At 41.2% G+C, this 21,007-nt stretch overlaps 1 protein-coding gene and 1 non-coding gene across 4 annotated transcripts in view; one reads left to right on the top strand and one right to left on the bottom strand.

Annotated features, from left to right (window-relative positions):
• Positions 1-21,007, top strand: part of NEMP2 (nuclear envelope integral membrane protein 2) — a 360,288-nt gene that overhangs the window by 331,106 nt on the left and 8,175 nt on the right. Inside the window, exons 1-6 of one of the 3 annotated variants that reach the window (XM_006726966.3) lie at positions 3,803-4,182; positions 13,551-13,666; positions 18,301-18,532; positions 18,659-18,731; positions 19,839-19,932; positions 20,747-20,861. In XM_006726966.3, coding sequence (XP_006727029.1) covers positions 4,074-4,182; positions 13,551-13,666; positions 18,301-18,532; positions 18,659-18,731; positions 19,839-19,932; positions 20,747-20,861 — 739 coding nt within the window. In that variant the 5' untranslated portion in view covers positions 3,803-4,073. Of the gene's footprint in view, positions 1-3,802; positions 4,183-4,989; positions 5,165-13,550; positions 13,667-18,300; positions 18,533-18,658; positions 18,732-19,838; positions 19,933-20,746; positions 20,862-21,007 lie in introns of those variants that run through there. The other 2 variants (XM_081813973.1, XM_081813972.1) reach the window with 2 other exon arrangements.
• On the bottom strand, positions 11,783-11,885 carry LOC115944297 (small Cajal body-specific RNA 20). Its single transcript, XR_004078872.1, has one exon.

Consider the following 21,007-nt stretch of genomic DNA (forward strand, 5'->3'; position numbering starts at 1 on the left):
CATTTATATTTAATGTTATTATTGATATGGTTGGATTTAGACCTACCATTTTTTAAGTTGTTTTATATTTGTCAATTTGTTCTTTATCCCTTTTCCCCCTATATACTTACCTTCTTTTGGAATACTTTATTGTTCTATTTTATTTCCACTGTTGGATTTTTAGTTATACGTCTTTTTAAAAGATTTTAGTGGTTGATCTAAGGTTTACAACACACATCTTTAGTTTATCACAGTCTAATTTCAAGGATTACTATATCACCTTAGGTATAGTGAAAGAACTTTATGATAGTATACTTCCATTTCTTTCCTTTCATCCTCTGTTGTACTGTCACTCATTTTAATTCTACATATAAGTCCCACAGTGCATTGCAACTATTTTTGCTTTAGACACATCTTTTAAAGTGATTACAATAATAAAAAGTTTTATATTTACTTTCACTTCTATCATTTCTAGAGCTATTTATTTCTTTGTGTAGATCCAAATTTCCATCTGCTATAATACTCTTCCTGCCTGAAGAACTTCTTTTAACATCTCTTATAGTGAAAGTCTACTGGAAATGAAAAAAAGCTTCATTTGCCTTCAATTTTTTGAAAGATATTATAACTGGGTATAGAATTCTGGATTGATGGTATTCTTTCTTCTACTACTTCAAAAATGTCACTTATGCAGTTTCTAACAAGAAGTCTGCTGTAAGTTTTAGCCCTCTGCAGTGTATCATTTTCCTCTGGCTGTCTTTAAGATTTTCTTATCTTCTGTTTTCATTAATTTTGGAAAATTCTCAGCTTTGTATAATAAAATATTTCCCCTGTCTCATTCTTCCTCTCACCTCCTTTTGGGATTCCAACCTATGTTTATCAAACCACTTGATATTATTTCACAGATCTTGGTTGTTCTGTTCTTTCTTTCTTTTTTTAAAATTCTTTCCTTGTATTTCAGTATGGATAATTTCTATTTACCTATATTCAAGTTCACTGTTTTTTTCTCAGCTATGTCCAGTGTTCTGCTAAGCCCACTGAAGGAATTATTCATCTCTAATAATGTGCTTTTAATTTCTAGCATTTCCATTTCACATTTTTAATAATTTCCATCTCTCTGCTGAAATTTTATATATATTCACACATGTTATCTACCTTTTCCACTAGATCCTTTAACATATTAATCATAGCCCAACATGTGGATCATTTTTGAATCTAGCTTTGTTGATTGCTTTAAGCTCTTTAATAATGGATTTTTTTTCTTTGCTGTTTTGGGTGTCTTGTAATTTTTAATTGAATGATGAATATCTTGTAGAGGAACTGAGGTAAAAAATATTTATACCCAGAAACAAGTATGCCTCTTCTTCTGTCAGATTAGAAATGTAGGTGATTAAATCAATCTAGTCAAGAGGTGAGCTAAGTTTGGATTTTATTTTTATTATAACAATAAATCCTTTGGTGTACCACAGGATTTTTTAAAAAAAGATTTATTTATTTATTTGACAGAGAGAGAGTGTGTGTGTGCACAAGCAGTGGGGAGGGGCAGAGGGAGAGGGAGAAGCAGACTCCTGGCTAAGCAGGGAGCTGGGGCTCAATCCCAGGACCCCGGGATCATGACCTGAGCTGAAGGCAGACGCTTAATCAACTGAGCCACCCAGCCGCCCCATACCCTAGGATTTTAATTTTTGTGCTATTACCTTGTTCTTAGTGTGGAAACTGGAGTGCTTAGAGTTTTTCTTAGTGTCCCTTATCTTTCAGCAGTTCTTGCATGTCTGTGTTAAAGAGGGATCTCTCCCCACATTCTTTTTCCTCCTCAGTACAGGGTAGGGTTGCTTGTTGCTAGTGCTTGGCTTGTGGTGGGGCAAGAGGGGTTCTCCTATCTCCTGGTCAGCTTTGGTCTTAGGCAAGTCCTGTGTACCTGAGCCTTAGAGGTAGGGCTTTCTCAGTATTTCTTCCCCCTTTACCCATTGCTGACAAATCCTGCCTTGTTTCTGTGGTATGTCTTCAATAAAAGAGGGTTTCCCAGAAGTTGCCAACCTCTACTCTGTCATTTCAGTTCAGGACCCTAAACCCCAGTGTTTCCTGCTGCTCCCCCAGGGGCAGAGAGTTTGCACTTCTATCTCTCCACCAGAAATAAGAGTCTTTGCCATGGCCCTGTGGTAGTAGTGTTTTATGCTCCTTCCCAACAGCTTAAGGTTTTCATATCAGAGAAAGTTTTTGGGAAGTTAGGTGAGGTCTCATGATTGTCCCACAGTGACAACTACTACCTTCCAAGATTCTTATTATCTCTGGAAAAATACTACTATTCTATAGAGAGGAATGTGGCATTTTGACTTAGCTTCTTTACAGATATTTACTAAAGATATGCTACATGAATAGCAATTTAAATATTAATTTATTATATTGCTGCCTGCTCTTTACCAGATACTGCTGCAGGAAAACACATTTATCTTTGAAGAAGCTTCCTGTTTCTTTTAGCTACTTTTCATCATGCCATTCAAAATTAAGCTAAATCAAAATGAATGTGGTTAGGAAAAAAAGCTGTTGTGCAAGAAGCAAGTGCACACCTCACACTTGGATCAAGAGCTCTGCTGTTTCTCTGGAGACAGTCTTCAGGGCAGACAAGGTGTAAGTTTAATAGTTTATTTGTAAAACTCATCCCCTTGAAGAGTTCCTTATAAGGAGATTTCTGAACTTCCAGAACCATCTATGGGTGTACACATGGTGCCAGGTATTTGAGGACAATTGGTTAAACCTTACTTTGAAGTCAGGGAAAGTCTAGTTAGTGAGTCCTACTCATACCTTTGGGGAAAATGAAGCTGAGTTATTTTTAGAGGATGATTTCTTTCACAATTGGCTTCTCTGAGGTACCTAAGCAGAAGACCAGAATTAGAAAAGAGGAAATGAACTTTTGTTCTAGTATATGTTTAGTATGAAATATTGAATCACATTAATGGGTTTTCAGGGCCTGAGGAAGATCTGTTCTTTAAAAAAAAAAAAAAAAGGCAATATAATTTACTTAAGTCTGCAAGTTCTATACTAATTATCAATATAAAGGCCACCAAGATATTTTTTTCCAGTTTTATTGAGATAATAACTGACATATAACATTGTGTTCGTTTTAGGTGTACAACATGATATATGTATATATTGCAAAATAATCATTACAATAAATTAAGATCCATCACCTCACATAATTACAACATTTTTTGTGTATGAGCACTTTTATGATCTACTCTTAGCAACTTTTCAAATATACATTACAGTATTGTTAACTTTAGTCATCATACTGTACATTACATCACCAGAACTTATTTATAATTGTAAGTTTGTACTTTTTGACCCCCTTTGCCATTTTGCCCACCTTCCCCCACCCCCTGTGGCAACCACCAGTTTCCTGTAGTTTTCTTTTCTTTAATGCAAGCTAATTTTAAGACATGTAATATTGGTGATGTAACGTTTTACAGCCTCCTTATATTGAAATGTGTGTTTAGGAGCTTAGACATACAAGTCAGTATTACTTAAGCAACTAAATTGCCAGTTTGTTATTGTTACAAACAAAAAGGAAAGTGAAAAAAAGGAAAAATAAACTTTTATTTGTAAAAAAGGGGGTTCCTGAAAGGTCTTCCCCTTCATAGAGAATCACTCAAGAGACCTCTGAGAACTGAGCCCTAAAACCCCGCAGGTCACACACGGGTCAAGGAAGTTTTAGGCAAATTCACGGAAGAGTGGCCCCTACCTCCCACAATTTCCACCCTGGCCCAGAGACTGACGGGACTGGGCGGCCCAACCGTCTCAGGGAAAGACGAGACCCGGAAGCCCTGAGGCCCGGAGGGGCCAGGAGAGGCCGCGAGAGGGCTACCGGGAGCCCCACGGGCCGGGGCCAGCCGTGCCCTACTGCCGACGGCTGAGGCAGAAGCTTCGTGCCGACTCTTCCTCCGCGCCGGGAAGGCGGGGCCTCCGCCTTTCCCGCGTGCGGATCTCGCCGCCCCCTCATCCTCCTCGTAGACCCCGCGCCATTTCTGCTACTAACAGCCGAACGGGCCCCCAAAGGCTCGGGCCGCGGCTGAGCGGCGCGGAGCTGGTCCCGGGGCGGGATGCGGCCGCCCCCGGGGCGGTGGTGGCTGGTGCTGTGGCTGCCGCCATTGTCCACACTGCCCGCAGGCGCTGTGCGCGGAGAGGAGGAGGAGGCGGCGGCGTTGTCAGGTAACCGTGGGCTCCGGCGGCGGGCGCGCGCCCGCGCGCACCCGCTGCCGGCTCCCTGCGCTCTCCCGCTTGCCCGGCGCCCCGCCGACGCTCTGCCTGCGCCCCGGCGGCGGCGAGAAGCAGGGAGCCGGCTGGGCGCTGCCTCGTTCCCTCAGGCTTACCCCGCGGGCGCGGCCGGCACCCGCGGCAGGCCCAACCTCCCTTTCCGCCTACTTGGGCTTCCTGGTCTCTTTGGTGGCACTTGGACATTTTTATGATTTTAGTAGAAGCAACCGCAAAGTTCAGAGTCTAGCCCGGTTCCCTCGTTTACAGAAGCAGCAACCAAAGCCCTCACGTGGTTTGATTTGTCTGAGGTCACACAGCTAGTCACCCGAAAGTCTCCCGACTTTCAACACAGGACTTTTGTATGGTACATCAATTTATGTTGAAAACCTCACTATTTCTCTCTATAGCTATTACTTTGGACTCAAGACAAGAGAGGGTATGAGCTTTGGCTTTAGAGTTAGACCGAAATCCCCGGGCCCCTGACCAAGTCACTCTACTGGTCACATATAAAACAGATTATATCTGACAGGACTGTTGCAATGTTTAACGTGTGCACAGTGTTGCACAGGAAACAAGAAATGGTAGCTGCTCATAGTGTTGTTATGGCCTATACGTGGAGTGCTCTCAAGATCCTGGCACAGAAGGAGGAGTCAGGAGTTCTAACTCCAGAACTGCTACTAATATGCTAAGACGTTAACGTTTCTGCAACAACCCCCCCCCCTCCGCCGCCGCCACATGAAATCCTTTAAAAGATTTCCTGGAATTTTTGTCCAACTTCTCTTCATCTCATTGGCCACCTCTGTTTGCAAGGGAGGCAAGCAAGTGTGGTCTTTTATGCTGGGCATAGCACCTCCTCCAGTGAAATCAGGGTTCTTTGTCTAAGGATGAAGACAACGATCAGATTCGGCCAGAGCTGCCAACTCATGGGAATCTTGCAGTGAGTTACACTTTGGAGAACTGTTCTATACCAGTTTTCATTGAACAGACATTTGTTGGGTGTTTACTAAGTGCTAGGCAATGTTAAAAGTGCTTTAAATTATTTATTTAATACCTATAATAGCCCTCTGAGGGTAAGTACCATTAACATACCCATTTTATAGACGAGGAAAGGCAAGCTTAGTAGGGAGAAATGTAACCAGTCTATACTGATGAGAAAGTAAATTACAGATGGGTCTAAGAAGGAGGGTTTCTGAGCATGGCAGCAGCCAGAAAATTGTAAGTAGCCCTGGACCAACACCCAGAACCTTGACTTCTAGACATTCATTACATGCCCCCACCCACTTGTAGAATTACCTTGGTCCGGGTACATAATCTTTATGGGCCATGGTTTTCTGGTCAGTAAAATAAAGTTGTTCTGTTGCGGAGTGGTTTCCAGTATTTTCCTCACCTTTTTATTTCCTTCTGTTAACCCAATATTTCTCATGTTTGTGTTACAACATTTGGTGTTAACTATGACTTCTTCTATTTTGTTAACCAGAGAGCTACATAAATGCTTATCAGAACTACTGTTCTGCCCAAGACATGCAGGATGTACACTGAGTTGATAAAATTCTAGCCCAGAGCCAAGAAAAATGGCCACTTATGTAGCCTTATAGCAACTCTTGCCATTCCAGATATGCTTTATGGGACAGGCTGTGGAGATCCTGTGGTGTCCCAGTGACACCACATTGGAACCTCTGGACTAGACTAGGTCTAAGGAACATTGCTGCTCTAAAAGTGGTTTTATGAACTGAGATCAAACAGCTGGTACTTCCTTTCATAATAGGGCCCATTTATAACATGAGAAGCTTGGATTAGATGATACTTAACTGTTGTAAAATTCTGTCTTGAATGCACACACCCTTCCATAAAATAGAGAACATCCAGAGCCAGGCCAGCTTTCTGTCATCCTATTTGGAGGAAAGTCAGAGGCAAGTGACACAGGAGAGGCAGGTAGTTGGCTGGCTAAAAGGAAGAGTTATTATTCATAGTTTGCAGCCAAGGGGAGAGGACCCTAGTAACCATGTGTTGTCTTAGGATGTAGTTGAGGCCACTGCATTGAATTCCCAGGCTTGAACTATGTAGCGATAGGCCATTTGAAAACCACAGCTTTCACATTCATCTATGGAGAAGAAAAATCAGTCCTTGAAGTTAAAATCAGTCTGAATTTGCATCAGCATGTGCTAATTTCAGATTCATTCTCTGTGCACATTCTTGGAGAAACAAAAATCAAGATTTATATTTAAGTCTGGCTAAAAAAACTAGCGTTAATAGAAAAGTTACCATCTAACTTTGGTGCTCCATGCTAACTCCTTTGAAAATGCAAATTTACAAATAATACCTAGAAAAATCCTTCCTTTGCACTTTCAGGAGCTAAGTTTTGTCGGTTTTTGCTTTGTGTTTTTATTTTTTTCCCTCTCATCCCAAAAGAAAAGCAGTAATAGGCCAAATGGAGAAAATGGCAGTCTAATTTAATAAGTCATTTTATTATTCTATTATAGTTTCATCTGAAGATATTTTCTTCCCACATGAGGGCCATGTAAAGGTTAAATTTTTAGAAGGAACATTGCTGAAATATTTTTGTTAGAGGTTGTTTAAGATCTGCTAAGATTTGAGGAGTGTTTGTGCTTTTTATTTTTGGCATATTCTGTAAGTAGGTTTAAGTATTACCTGCCCTTTTCTGAAGTTTTGACTGAATATTTTTACCTTATGTATGACTAAATTCTTTAACTTAAATATATCCTTTTACATTTAGGAAAACTAATAAATGACAAAAGCGGTAAAAAGGAGTAATTTTAACTGTAATTTATTAGTTAAAGCAGGTGATAACCCATGTGTCCTTTTTCTTTTTTTTTTTTAAAGATTTTATTTATTTGTTTGACAGAGAGAGATAGTGAGAGATAGTGAGAGCAGGAACACAAGCAGGGGGAGTGGGAGAGGGAGAAGCAGGTTTCCCGCTGAGCAAGGAGCCCCATGCGGGGCTCGATCCCAGGACCCTGGGATCATGACCTGAGCCGAAGGCAGACGCTTAACGACTGAGCCACCCAGGCGCCCCGCATGTGTCTCTTTTTTATATAAGCTATGTAGTCTTAAAATTCGATTAATTGAATATTTATAAATTGAGTGCTATTTAAAATGAACTAAGGAATCTCACTGGGTAAGGTAACCCTGACTCTAATCCTTTGGTAATATAAATAATTGTGCTTTGTCTTAGCAGTTTGGGCATAATTGTCCAGAAAGTCAGAAGTCAGGTTTATTGCAGAGTCAAGAGAACCTTCTGAGGACTGCAGGGAGTTACAGAAGGTGATGATCCTTTCATGGCTTAGAGATGCAGCCTTGTCAGGACTGGTCCTGCAGATATACCTAGGTGCTTAGGAGATGAGGCAGAGCTGGGATAGCCTACACTTACAGATCTTTCTGGGATCAGGTTTGAGGAAGTGAATACCTAGGTTATGGGGCACCTTCTAGGGTGGAAACATATCCGACGTCATGTGGAAGCAGTAGCTGTCCCTAGGCAGGTATTGTTTTCTTCTGATCAGATGAATGATTATTAGTACATTTTTCTGAATCCCTAGAAATTCCCTTCTGTTTTCTAGATTGCACTGTGAGGGGATTTTGTTGATATCATTGTGATATCTTTGGGTTTGCCTACATCTACCTCCAGGAAGTTCCATCTTAGCAGGATGAACCAGCGAAGACTGAGGTCATGTGAGTAAATGACCCCTGCGGACATGCAGGCAGCTTCCCAGACTTCAGGGCTTGAACAGCTGATAGAGTTTAAATAAGTAGTCCAGCTGGCTACATCTTCTATTTCCCACCCTTAGGTTGAGATGGAGGAAGTAGAAATTGAATAATAAAATGTCTCTAGAAGAAGCCTAGATAACAATCTTGATTGTCACAGTCACTGTCTTGTGCTTAGCCCAACTAGCCCATGGCTTAAGGTTTATATGAACTCACATGAAGCTAGATCTGTAGTTTCTTGTGGCTGTGAATTTCTAGTTCCTTGGATATTTAGGAGTTCTTGTGTGGATTGAATGAAATTCATCTCTGAAGAAAGTTAATAACAATGAGGGTAACCAGAGGACACCATGAAATGCTAATACCTTGTCTGTTATGTCTCATGTGTTGTGTAAATCTGACAACAACTTCACCTCAAAAGCCAGAGGCCACTCTGGAGAATTCCAGGGGGAACACTTTACAACATGCCTTTAGTAGTGTTTCCATAGGTATCAATATCAGAGCAGCCTACCTTCATCTGTACTTTACTTAATCCTGTAGAGGACCGAGGAGAAATTCAGAGCAAGTTCCTTTCTTCTAACTGAGAGGTCCCTTATGCAGAATACACTGATGTACTATATATGAGTAAAACAAAAACAAGCTTCTTGTCTCTTGCTTCTCTCTGCCCTTCTGTGTCCGGGGAGGATAAAGAAGAAGGTCCCTAGCCCAAGGGATCTTCAGGATTACAGCTTTCAACTCTGTAGTTAAGGTATATTGATGATGGAGTAGGGTGAGGGGGAGATGTAGCCTGTGGGCTCTGTAGGTGGGATGTGACACAGGCTGGATAGGGTATCTGATTACATCAGGTTGCTTCAAGGGGGGCCAGAGTGCACCTCCTTTTATGATGCTGACTGGTACTGAGCAGCCTTTTACAAAGATTGGCTAGGCTTTCATTGTCTCAGTTATGCATGCCCAAATAACCCACTAACCCTCTCAACTTATAACACACATACAAAAGACAGATATTTAAAGGCTGGGGATACGGTAATGAACATGCTGTCCCTAATTTTATGGAGAGACAGAATATAAACTAATAATAGTATGAGGAAAAAATAAAGCAGAGTGAGAAGAAAGTGGGTGAAAGGGGTTGGAGTGTGCCATTTTAGACAGTAGGGTCAGAGAAGGCCTTCCTGAGAAGGTGACGTTTGGGCAAACCTAAATTATCAGAAGGAGCAAACTCTGCCAAAATCTGGAGAGAGCAGATTGCAGGTCAAGGAATCAGCAAGTAGGAAAACTTGAGGCAGGAATGTCTCAGCATCTTGAGGATGGGAGGGCTGGTGTGGCCTGAGGAGCTGAGAGAAGGAAGAGTAGAGGAGAGAATGTCAGAGGTACTAGGTCCTTGGAAGGGAGGAAGGATTTTATTATGGGTGCAGTGTGAAGTAATCAGTTTTGAGCAGGTAAATGATGTGCTCTGATGGATGTTTTTAAAAGATCTATATGCTGTTTGGAGAATGGGTTGCAGGGGCAATTCTGGAAGCAGGGAAACCAGCTAAAAGGCTATTACAGTAATCCAAGTGCAAGGAGACTGGCTTGGATCACAGAGAAGCATTTACTTCTAAATTCAAATTATTGCACTATACTTAAAGTACACCATCTTGCTCTTAAGAGTTACAGATATCAAATGACTTAGGAGATAGTTTTAGGACCAAGTGGAAAAAAAACTCATTGGAAGGCAGCATTTGTTTGCAAAGTTCAGGTCCCAGAAAGAGGATATTCCGTCACACCACTAACAAGAGGAGTAGTTCACTGTTCTTATGGGGATTGATTTCTCGAAGTAGAGGAGCCCACTAGGAGAGGCGATGCAGGGAGTAGCCCTGCGGCCACCCTTAAAAAAAGGTGCCCAGCATTGAGCACAAGTGTGGTATTAGGAGTAAACCTGAAGAGAGAACTGGCTGGAAGTTAATGTTCTTACAGTGGTCTGAGGCTGCTGGGGTATGTGGACGTGAGGCCTCCCCCCTTTCCCTGTCCTGTTGGAATGCATTCCCTTTCCAACAATAGGAATTCCTCTCTTTTATTGAGGACCCCCAGTGTAAAGTTGTCAACTCTCGCCACGTGGTGTAGCCCTGTTCCTGCTCGGAGACACCACAGGAGACTCTGCAGAGGCAGAACATGGGATACCAGAAGACCGGTCCACAGCCCTTCTTCCTATCCTACCTCTGCTCTCATTAGCTGAAGGCTTTTAATGTGCTTTAGTTGCTCAGGTGCTCCCAGGTTCTACACTGCCTTTGACATTGTCTTTTCTACAACTAGCTGCCAGCCCTTGGATGTCCAGGAGTGCCCTCTCCCCTGTGTAGCCTGTGGCCAGGAGTCATTTGCATCTCAGATATACCCAAGAATTCGCTTCAGCATTGGTTGCTTTGTGTGGTCACACTGGTTCTGCATTCTCCTTTTGGTCTTGTATATAAACAGGCCATGCGGGGGGATGCATTTTTAATTTTTAGTATCCTGTATCTAGCAGAGTGCCTCTAGACCTTCCTTCACATGCCATTTTGAGACCTGTCTCTTAGAATCTTGTATTTGCATCTCAGTCTCTCAGACTCAGCAAATTTGTTGGCATATTAAAAAAATATATGCATTTCCTCACAATTTAAGAGTAAAGATTAAATGATCTGACAGTGTCACAATGGAAATTACTGGATTCTCATGTGACTTTCCTGCTTTGTGTAGCTTCGTGACTTTTATGCAGTTACATCGGTGGGTATTCTCTGCTGTCTTCTCCCCAAGTCTGTCTTCACTTTCTCCAGTTGAATGCTTAGGATGCTTCTAGCTAGGACATGGACCTATGTGGGCTTATTCAGTATTATTCCCTAAATGGATGTAATTGTTGACTAGTTACTAGTTACTCAGTTTTTCCCCAACTTTGGTGTAGCAGGTTGTTCTAGCTTCATTGAGGGTTTTTCTGGAGCAGCTGACCACGCTTTCCTTGGAGGAGATGGGGGATGGGCATAAGGCCCATTTCTCTGTGTGCCCATAGCATTCTCTGTGCCTGTTTCCTATTGACAGATGTGGTGGTGACACCCGATCCTGGATCCAGAAGAATTTATGACTTTCATCTCAGTTCACTTTATTTTTTTTTTCCCTCACAGAAAGTGATTTATTGCTTTTAGAACAAAATAAGATGCTTTCAGAACTTTTGTTAGTGAAGGAAAACAGCACTTGAAAACTTTTCTAAAACCTGATTTTGTGAGCTGATGGAAGTAAGCACTTCAACATAGAACACTTGCCCCTTGCAACTGTGTGGAGCCGGAGCTGTCGGTTCAATAAAGCTAACCCCTTAGGAGCGGGGTTCGTGCTTGCGGCCGCTGTACCAAGTGTCGGGTCTGACCTCCTCGCCCTGACGCCTGCGGAGCTCTGCCTCCTCCAGCACCCACTCACGGCTCTTCCTCACCACCCCGCACCTCACGGTCCTGTAGGGCATCCTATGTGGGAGACACGCCTCTGAGGAGATGGATGGAGTGGCCTGGCTGGTACCCAAACGAATCCAGGCAGGGAGCAATGAGTTAGGTGGCCTCGGATGCCCCTTCCGCCACAGAATTCCCCACTTTTGGACTCCCTGTCCTCCTCCAATGATATGCCCAGGGGCCAAAGCCATTGTTTAGTAGGAGGGCAGGAGGTGAGAGACCGCACTCCCTCACAGGCCTCTTTGTGGTAGATGACTATGTGTTTAGGTGTGTTTGTTAGGTGTTGCCTGTGGGGCAGGCTGGGGGCCAAGCTACTTGTGGGGCAACACAGGCCAGGATCAGCTCCTGAGAGCCTGGCACTACCCAAGGAGAGCTAGAGGCAGGAAACTTGCAACTACAGATGTCTGAGGCAGGAAAACAAGCCTGCCAGCGTGTGGCAGCCCTGACAGCCATCCTCAAGGGCGGATCTTGGCCTTCAGCACCGACTGAGGAGAACAGGGCATCTCACTTCATTTTAAATTCAGATACAGAGGCAGCCACAGAATAAAATCAATCCCATTACTTTACAATTTTCTTATGCTATCTACCCTCTAATGAAGCACCTGTCTCTCCTCCTCTGTATATTATATGTATGTATATGTATATTATATGTATATATAATATATATTATATATGTGTCGTGTTGTGTTATATATTACTTTTACGTTACATATAACACACAAATGCACATATATTTATACACACAGACACAGACACACATATGTATCTACTTCTGTCTCCAAATTTCTCCTGTGCTGCAGACCTATCCATCTTCACTTAGTCCCACAACCAAAACTCAGTTATGTCCCAGATGGAACTCATCCCCCTCTCCCTGCATAAGTTTGCATCTTCTCCAGTGTTCCTTATCTGGGTGAAGGGCCTCACCATCTCTCCACTTACAGGAACTTTCATGTCATCTTCTTCCTCTCCCTCATCTAATGAATCTCCAAAGTCTGTTGATCCCAGTCGTAAGTGGTCTTTAATCCCTCCTACCTAGTTCATTTCTTGCTAAGATTGCTTCAGTAGCCTCCTCAGTGGTTCTTCTATTTTCAGTCTTCTTCCCCTCTAAAATTGCACGTTGCTTATAGAATGCTTTTTCTAAAACACAACTGTGTACCTATTGTTTCCCTATTAAACTGGTTATTCTCTGTTTGTTCCCACAGATCCATTCTCTTTCCTTCCTTCCCCGGCTCGGTGCCTGGAAGCTGGCATCTGTGGACTGTATCACCTGGGCTTGTTTGCCCTTTGGTTCCCATTGGGTTTGGCCAGTGAGAGGCCCTGATGGGAGGGCAGGAGAGAGAGGTTGAAGTAGTCATACCTTCATCCCACCATCCTACATTTTGGCAAGGATTGCATCCCGTTAGACTGTCCCCCGGGCTTCAGTAGCTCCAATAACATCGAGTCCTACCTTTGCCGTTTCAGGCCTAGGGATGTTAAAGGCTTCCGGCTGTTGTTGATGTCTAGGAAGTTCATGGTGCCTTAGTTTACAGTGTTAATGCCTTAACTCTGTCCACATCCTCACTGAACTCTTCAGTGAAACCCTTTGGAGTGTCAGCAGTTTCCTGCTGAGACTTTGATACTTACCTAAAATGCTTCAGTGCTCTGCTTTCAGCGTGAAGTCCATACTCCTTAAAGTGGTAACCACTGCTTACCTCTCTACTGCAGATGTTGAAAGGTCCTCATGTATTCCCCACACTCCATCCTCAGTGAATGACTGAACCTCTTCTGTGATTTCCCTCATCTCTGTGGTTTTGTACATACTTGCCACCCTCTAACCTGTCTTCTCTGTCTCGTTGCCTCCGACTTATCCTTCAGTACTCAACTCACATTTCCTCTTTTCTAGAAGCTGCCCCCAATTCTTGCCCTTTACTTCAAGATTGAAGTACCTGTTCTCTGTGTTCTTACAGTGCCTTCCATATATCATAAGAGTATTGACACTAGACTGTAATTTTTTGTCTGTCTTCTGTGGGTTGGAAAGACTGAGGGACTATAATTACCATGTAGAAGAATTCATTGGTTAGAGAATGTAAAAATAGCATTATTTTTGTGCATAAAAAAGAAAAAAAAAGATAAGATTCTGGGAACTTAAATATTTTTAGGAAATATATTCTCTTTTCCATCTCTCAGTTCCAAGGTGTAAAGCTCTGAAGGAAATGGATTTTATTAAAACTTCTAACTCAGACTGTTATTGCTACAATCAAAATTCCCAAGTGGAGTGGAAATACATGTGGTCAACTATACAGGTAAGAGCCTACATTTAAATCATGTCTTAGGAACTGAGAATTAAAATGTACTATTTCAAGAATAAAAAATAGCTTTTATATGACACAAAGCAGTGTATCAGTATGAAAGCTGATTTGGGAATCACATAGAGTGGCCCAAGGGAAAGGGACGTGTGGAAGGGAACATTAACTCTTCATACTTTCTGTCAGCCCTTCTCCAAACCACTCCAAATAAATATGGTATCTAAGTGAGCACAGTGTACTTGCTGTTCAGACACAACTCAAGACAACACCCTCTCACCTACTTTCTAAAATAATTGCTGTCCCAACTGCTCTCTGATCCCAGGTATGGCCAAGATAATAGTTAATCTCAGTAGCCTAGTACCTTCCTTCATTCAGCACTTAATATATTTATTAAGCACTTGCTAAGTGCCAGGAACTACTATTATAGGCTCTTAGGATACATCCATATCTTAGGATCCTAAAACAGATCCCAGCTCCTGTGATGTTTATACTCCTAGGGGTAGGGGATAGGCCATAAATGTAATAGAGAAGAAAATTATAAAAACAAGTAAGTGCTATGAAAAAAGAAAATGTAAAGTAGGTGGAATGTGGGAGGTGGGGAGCAAGTTACAGTATAAAAAGAGTGGTCAGGGTAGTTCTTGTTGAGAAGGTGATAGTTGAGAAAGATTTTAATGAAGTTAGTGAGTTACCAAGATAATATGCCAAGAGAGTGTATTCTAGGCTGAAGGAAAAGATAGGACAGCATATCAGAAGGCACATGATGTTGATATGTACTATTACTGATAATATACACCACTTTGATCACCTGGTTAAGGTGGTATCTGGCAATTTACAATTTTACCACTGTAAAGTGACCATTTTGCCCTTTGTAATAAGTATTTTGAGGAGGTAATTTGAAACTATGTAGATATCCTTTTCCTCATCAAACTTTCACTCCCTAGTTTTATCATCCATTGATGATGCTTGCATGGATCAATTATCATCATGATGTTTATCAAATGGTCATTTTCTAATTCCATTATTCTTTCTACATTCATCAGCACTCTTCAATAAGGAGGAGTTTTTCCTCCTCCAGTTTATTTATATCCACATAGTATTACAGATTGCAAATTGATTCAGTGGATTATAATCCATTACCTCATTATTTATTTTGACATTCAAATTGTCCTAGATTTGGCCAGTAGGAGCACCTTCAGAGTAGCTCATGTGTCCTTTTAATTTGTACCTATCATTTGAGCATCTTCTGGCAAACAAGATGTTCCAGGCTTATCTTATAATTTCTTAAACCCAGCTCTGGAATCATACATTTTTTCAAGGAGCATTCAGAGTTAGGTGTGTTTATTAGTGCTGGGATACCATTGTCATATGTGTAGACACAGAAACATACACACCCATACACCTGTGCACATATCTATTTCTGTCTCTCCATCTGTTGAGAAACATGAGTTCTGATATCTTCCATACTACTGGGTTCATTCTAATCTCTCTCCTTGCCATATTTGTAACTTTTTTCTCTGATGGGGGAAACTGGTTTTCATTATTCTCAATATATTGATTTATTTGTCTAATGCTAGAATAATAATTTGTTTATTATTTATTTGTCAATATTTGTTTAGAGTGTGTTTTACCTCTAGTTTAAGAGTATATAGTCTAAATACTGTGCTCCAGAATTAGGTTAATTTATTCCCACACACCCTCCTTTAATATGGTTATATTATTCATTTGAAATATATTGGGTTTTATTTGTTTCCATTTCCATTTGAAATATATTTGTTTTTATTTGTTTTCCCAGGGTTTTTCCCTATCTTAGTTGATCTTATTATCATTTATTAGTAGGTACGGTATTAATATGGTTTTAAATCACAACTCTGTGCAGAAGTATTCTCAGAAAAGTGTCACGCCCCCTCATTCCTCTACCCATTCCTACCAAGCCCTTGTGGGTAGTCAGTCTTACTAGATTCTATGTCTTTTCTGTGTTTCTGTCTGCAAAATGAAGCAGCAATGCATGTTTATAGACAGTGCTAAGGAGTGAGTTTAGATGGAGGACCAATAGATGAGCCTTGGGTCAGTCTTATATATAGGGAGGAGGAAGGAGCCAGCAGAGGAGAGAGAGAAGGAGCACAAGTGAAGATGTCCAGGAAGCTGCAGGAAGAAGGTGTTACAAGGAGAAGGGAATGATCAGCAGTGCTAAATGCTGTTGATGGATCAAATACGATGACTGAGAATGAATTGGCCATTTGATTTAGCAACATGGAGGCCACTGGTGACCTTGTCAGGGACAGCCTGTTGGGAATGAAACACTCCATGATTGAAGAGGGTTAAAGAGAGAATGGGAGGAAAAGAACTGAAGATTGCAGGTATGGGCAAGTTTTTAAAAGAATTTGTTTGCAATGGGAAGCAAGGGGATAGTTGGAGGGGAAAGTAAAGTCAAAAGAAGGCTTTCCCCCCGCAATGGGAAAAGTATCAACATGTTTGTATGCTGTAGTGATGTAGGAAAGATGTTAAGGTTTGAAGTTAACAGCCAAGAAAGAATTCTTGAGACATCTTTGGTGCAAAAGGTGAGTTCATTAAAGTATGGGGACAGGACCATGGGCAGAAAGAGCTGCACTGAGATCATGAGCAGTGGCTCATTATATACTCTGAAGTTGGGAGGGGGTTACGGATAGCGTAAGTCTCTAAGGAATTTTGGAAGCAAGGTTTCCAGGACCTTGAGAGGGCTAGCTATTGTTGGGAAAAGGTCATTTATTACTGACTAATAAAACCCGAATCATGAGACCCTTCAGATGTATATTGGTGGGTCATATGCTTGGGGGATGATTGCCGACATGTATCTTGGGCGGTAGAGATAAAGGAAGTTTCCAAAGGAATTTTTATATGTTAAAATAGACTTACAGGATCCTGGGGGTTGGGCTAAGATTGCCTTTTGCCCTTAGCAAAGTATTAACATTGAGGCAGCTGAGTTTCTAGAGGAATGTCACTCTCCCTGTTTCAAGGACTTATCAGTGGGCTATAGGTAGAAGGAAACTTAATTTTTCTTTTGCCTTTGTTTCCCACATCAATAGGATGGTCCAATAGAGAGGGAAGAAGTATTAGGATGTCCTTGAGTAGACAAAGGTGGATCTGATTCAGTGCCCTTAGAATCTCCTTTAAATCTCCTGTGTGGCAGAAAATTCCTCCCCACAGGCAAGAAGCAGAGCACGTGCCTGCAGGTGCCCACCGGTGGTTGGGTAATGGGATAGGAGCCTGTTGACATCGTTTTCTTCCATTTTCAGCCAAGAGTGAGGATGAGGAGGAGGTGTTGGTATTAAGGAAAGAAAAGCTGTGAAATCTTTGTTGAAGAGAGTGGAGAGTAGATAGGAATGTGTGGTATGATCGCCTGTAGCTTCAGGTCCCATTTCAGTTTCACACTCAGGGGCGTGTAGTCAGACAGCTGTGTGTCTATCTAGCACCATTTGGTGGTGAAAATGCAAGAGTGGAATGGGTGGAGAGTTGGATTTTGCAGGTGGGTGTGACAAAGCAAGAACAGCGCAAAGGAGTCAGGGGTACATGCAACGGAATGATTTATAATCATTGATCATGGAATTTAGCTGGATAAGAAGGGGCTAAGGACGTCAAAGGGGTGAGGAGCAGGGGAAAAATGCTTGATCCATGGTGGGGTCAAAGGCTTCCTGGGTTCAGGGTCCTATAAGGGGCATGCTGGAAAGGTAGGAGTTGGTGGTCAGCCAGTGGGATGCATGAAACAACCTGTAGAGGGCCTGTAGTTTGGTAATGACAAGGTCCAGGGTGTGGCCATGGGAGTGATTAGCTGAGGTCAGGCAGAGGACAAGACTACAAGAGGAGAGGAGTTCAAGATGCTGAGAGTCAGAGTATAGGAAGGAGTTTGGTGTATATATTGTGCATATTGAATCCCTGAGAAGTATGACAGGAAATAGAGAGAGAGAGCAATAGTGAGCCAGGAGCTAACATCCAGGAGAAATGAGGGTAGGTAGTGGGTTATATCACCTGATGCCCGAGATTCAGAGCTGGTGATCTCACTCCCCTTTTCTGGCTCACCTTACTCTTGAACAAAGAAGAGTATGAATAGAGAGGGACAGACAAAGGCAGCAGCACAATTGTCATTTAATGATCACTGACTGGATTGTCACTGTCTGCTTGGTACTGTAGCCAGTACTTTGTTGTGAGATTTGAAAAGGACCCGTGGTTGGATTCTTCTTCAGAGGGCATGGGGAGAGAAGCCTGAATTACATATGCGCAGCTGATCCAGAGGAAGTGCTTTTTCTCAAACACAGTAGACAATGGTAGAGATAATAAACCCCATTATAAACCAAGTAGTTTGCCACCTATTACTTTCTGCCATCCTTTTTCCCATGTCCCTTGGCCACACGACTTGCTAGAAGAGGGAGTTAAATCACCTACAACTCGGGGGAAGAAACATCCACTTTGCAAAGTCTCTGTGCTGCTCCAGTATGTTCAAACTAAACACAAATCTGTAGGTCCATCGCTGGGATCCCTGGAATTGTGTACATCTGACTGTCTGTTCTTTACTCTGTTATCTCGGGCTTTCTTTACTCCTCTGCTCATGATTTGAAGGAGCTTATGTGTTTATAGATTTGTTTGTTCTTATTTTATAGGTGAAAATTACCAGTTCAGGCCTGCTCAATATTGTATATATCACAGAAAGACATAATTGTCAGTATCCAGAAACCGTTCTATCTTTTATCAAATGTATGATTCATAATTTTTGGACACCAAAGGAGTCTAATGAAATAACCATAATCATCAATCCATATGGAGAGACCATGTGCTTTTCTGTGAAGCCTGTCAGGAAGATATTTGTCTATACAATTAGTGTGAATCGAAACAGTAAGTCTTTTTCTGATTTTCTGGATTGAGTTTTTCTGGAGTGACATTTCAATAAATTGACTTTTCTCTTTTTTCACTAACTACATTGACACAAAATCTTTGTTGTGTGTGTCTTTTTTACTCCAGTTGTAGATTTCAAACTCTTCCTTGTGTTTGTGGCAGGCATTTTCCTCTTCTTTTATGCAAAGACGTTGAGTCAGTAAGTATCCATTTTTACTTTCTTAATTTTGTGAATTATCATTTATCCTTTTAAAAAGAGGATAGGACAATTTTGACCCTATGCTAAATATTTCCGTACTAGCTTGTAGTCCTTGCTTTAGGTTTTACAAACAATAGGTCTGAAGATAGTGCTTGAAATGCCTTTAAAAACTAGTAACAGTACACATGATATGTATGTATATATTACAGAGTGCTTTTACATGCATTATTTTGTTATGTATTAATATGCATTTTTAAAATCTGATCCTCTTAACAATTATGTAAGCTCTCTATTATTGTTCTCATTTTATAGATGAGAAAACCAACATTCATCATCACATGACTAGTTCTTGCTAGGGCTGAGATTTATACTCAGGTTTTCTGATGCCAGATGCCTTGCTCTCTCTATTAGATTCAAGCTGTCTCCAAGATTCGTGGCTCTGATACAGAAGGTTGAATTTAACAAGTATCTGACTCTTGGATAAACATATTATCCTGATATTTTGTGTATTACAACTTCTCTCATGAAAAAGGAGTCTTTTTCCAGTAATATTTTACTTCTTAGCTTGCTATTCTTAATATTGTTCATCTTTCTCGTAGTATAATTAAGTGTGTTTAATGTAATCCGTGGCCTTTAGAAACCCAGTGTTAGTTACATAGCCTGAAGAGTAACGCTTGGACTCAGAGGAACTAGGCTGCAAGCCTGAATCCTCCAGTTGGCAGATACTCACTTGGGGATGGTCTTTAACTTTTTGGTGCCTTTGTTTTCTCCTCTGTGAAACTTAGACATGGATAGCTGGTTTAGAGGGCTGTTGTGAATGCATGCAGACCAGCATCTGCTACATGTTAGGTGCTCACTAATTCCTCTTGCATCAGATTCTAAACATAGAAGGTAACTCAGACATTTTGTTTTGAGTTAGTGGCAAGCTATTTACCATAAACTTCAAGTACAGGCTTCATTTTTTAAGAGTATAGGATGTAATTAAAGCTACCTTCTGAGTTTTTCTCCTTAGTATTCTTTATGGCTACTGTCGTCAGGTCAAACATGGTTTTAATACTGAAAGTGCTGCTTAGCATTTAAATGGCTTTTATCTGCTTGTCTTGACAGAAGTCCTATTTTCTTTTACTCTTCTGGGACCGTGCTAGGTGTTCTAATGACCTTAGTCTTTGTCCTGCTGCTGGTGAAAAGGTTTATTCCTAAGGTAGGCATACTGTGTATAAATGAATAAAAGAGGGAAACCATGATCTCATAGAAATGAAAAATTGATCAAAGTTAATTCACATTGATTGTGACAGTTCCTAATTCAGACTGTATTTCTGCGTCGTATAAACTGACTTTAAAATGTATCTTTTTCTAGAGATTCCATTTTTATTTGTTATTATATATACCCTAAAGTAAGTATTAAGTTTTGATGATAATTTTTTTGAGACCCTTTTACTTTTGGGTAATACAGTTTTCTTATGAGTGGCAGGGGACTGACCTATGCTGAGTAGAAATTTGTCTTGTCTTAGCAGAGCTGAGGAATATTGTGATGCTGAACCATCAAGGCCTTGAATACCTGCATTGCTACATCTGGGGATTTCTTCATTATTATTAGTTCCCGAAACACCTTTAATGAAAGAGAGCTCTGCACTTAGTTGAGGATAAATATTAGTTCATGATGATAATGTTGCAGATACTCTGATTAAAGCTTGCAACACCGGCATTATTTTGAGATAAATTTCTTCTTTGAAACAGTGCTTTTCCAACTTTAATGTACTGAGGATCCTATTGAAATGCAGATTCTGACTCAGACTCTGCCATGGGGCCTGAGAGTCTGCATTCCAGCAAGCTCCCAGGTGATGCTGATGCTGCTGGTTCATGGACCATAACTTCAACAAGACTCTAGAGAGTATCTTGAATTGACTTCAATGCAATTTGATGTAGAAGTTTCTAATACAAAGGGTTTATTTGTTTACTCCTATTTTTGTGAGTGAATGAACCAAAAACTGTCATTTATTTTCTTCCACACACAGTATAGCACCTTTGGGGCTCTAATGGTTGGTTGTTGGTTTGCTTCAGTTTATGTTGTGTGCCAATTGATGGAGGATCTGAAGTGGCATTGGCATGAAAACAGAATATATATATTAGGTAGGTAATTTTTTAAAAATATGTCCTATTATTGGTAAAGCTGAAAAGTACAACTGGAGACCTTCTTTGGAAATGTTTCTCTCTGGCATCTAAATTTTCCTTTTGAACTAAGGAGAAGTGCTGTTAAAAATATTTTATTTTATTCC

The sequence above is a fragment of the Leptonychotes weddellii genome, chromosome 3, assembly GCF_054177405.1.
Source record: "Leptonychotes weddellii isolate Sample4059 chromosome 3, ASM5417740v2, whole genome shotgun sequence".
NCBI classification, from domain to species: Eukaryota; Metazoa; Chordata; class Mammalia; order Carnivora; family Phocidae; genus Leptonychotes; species Leptonychotes weddellii.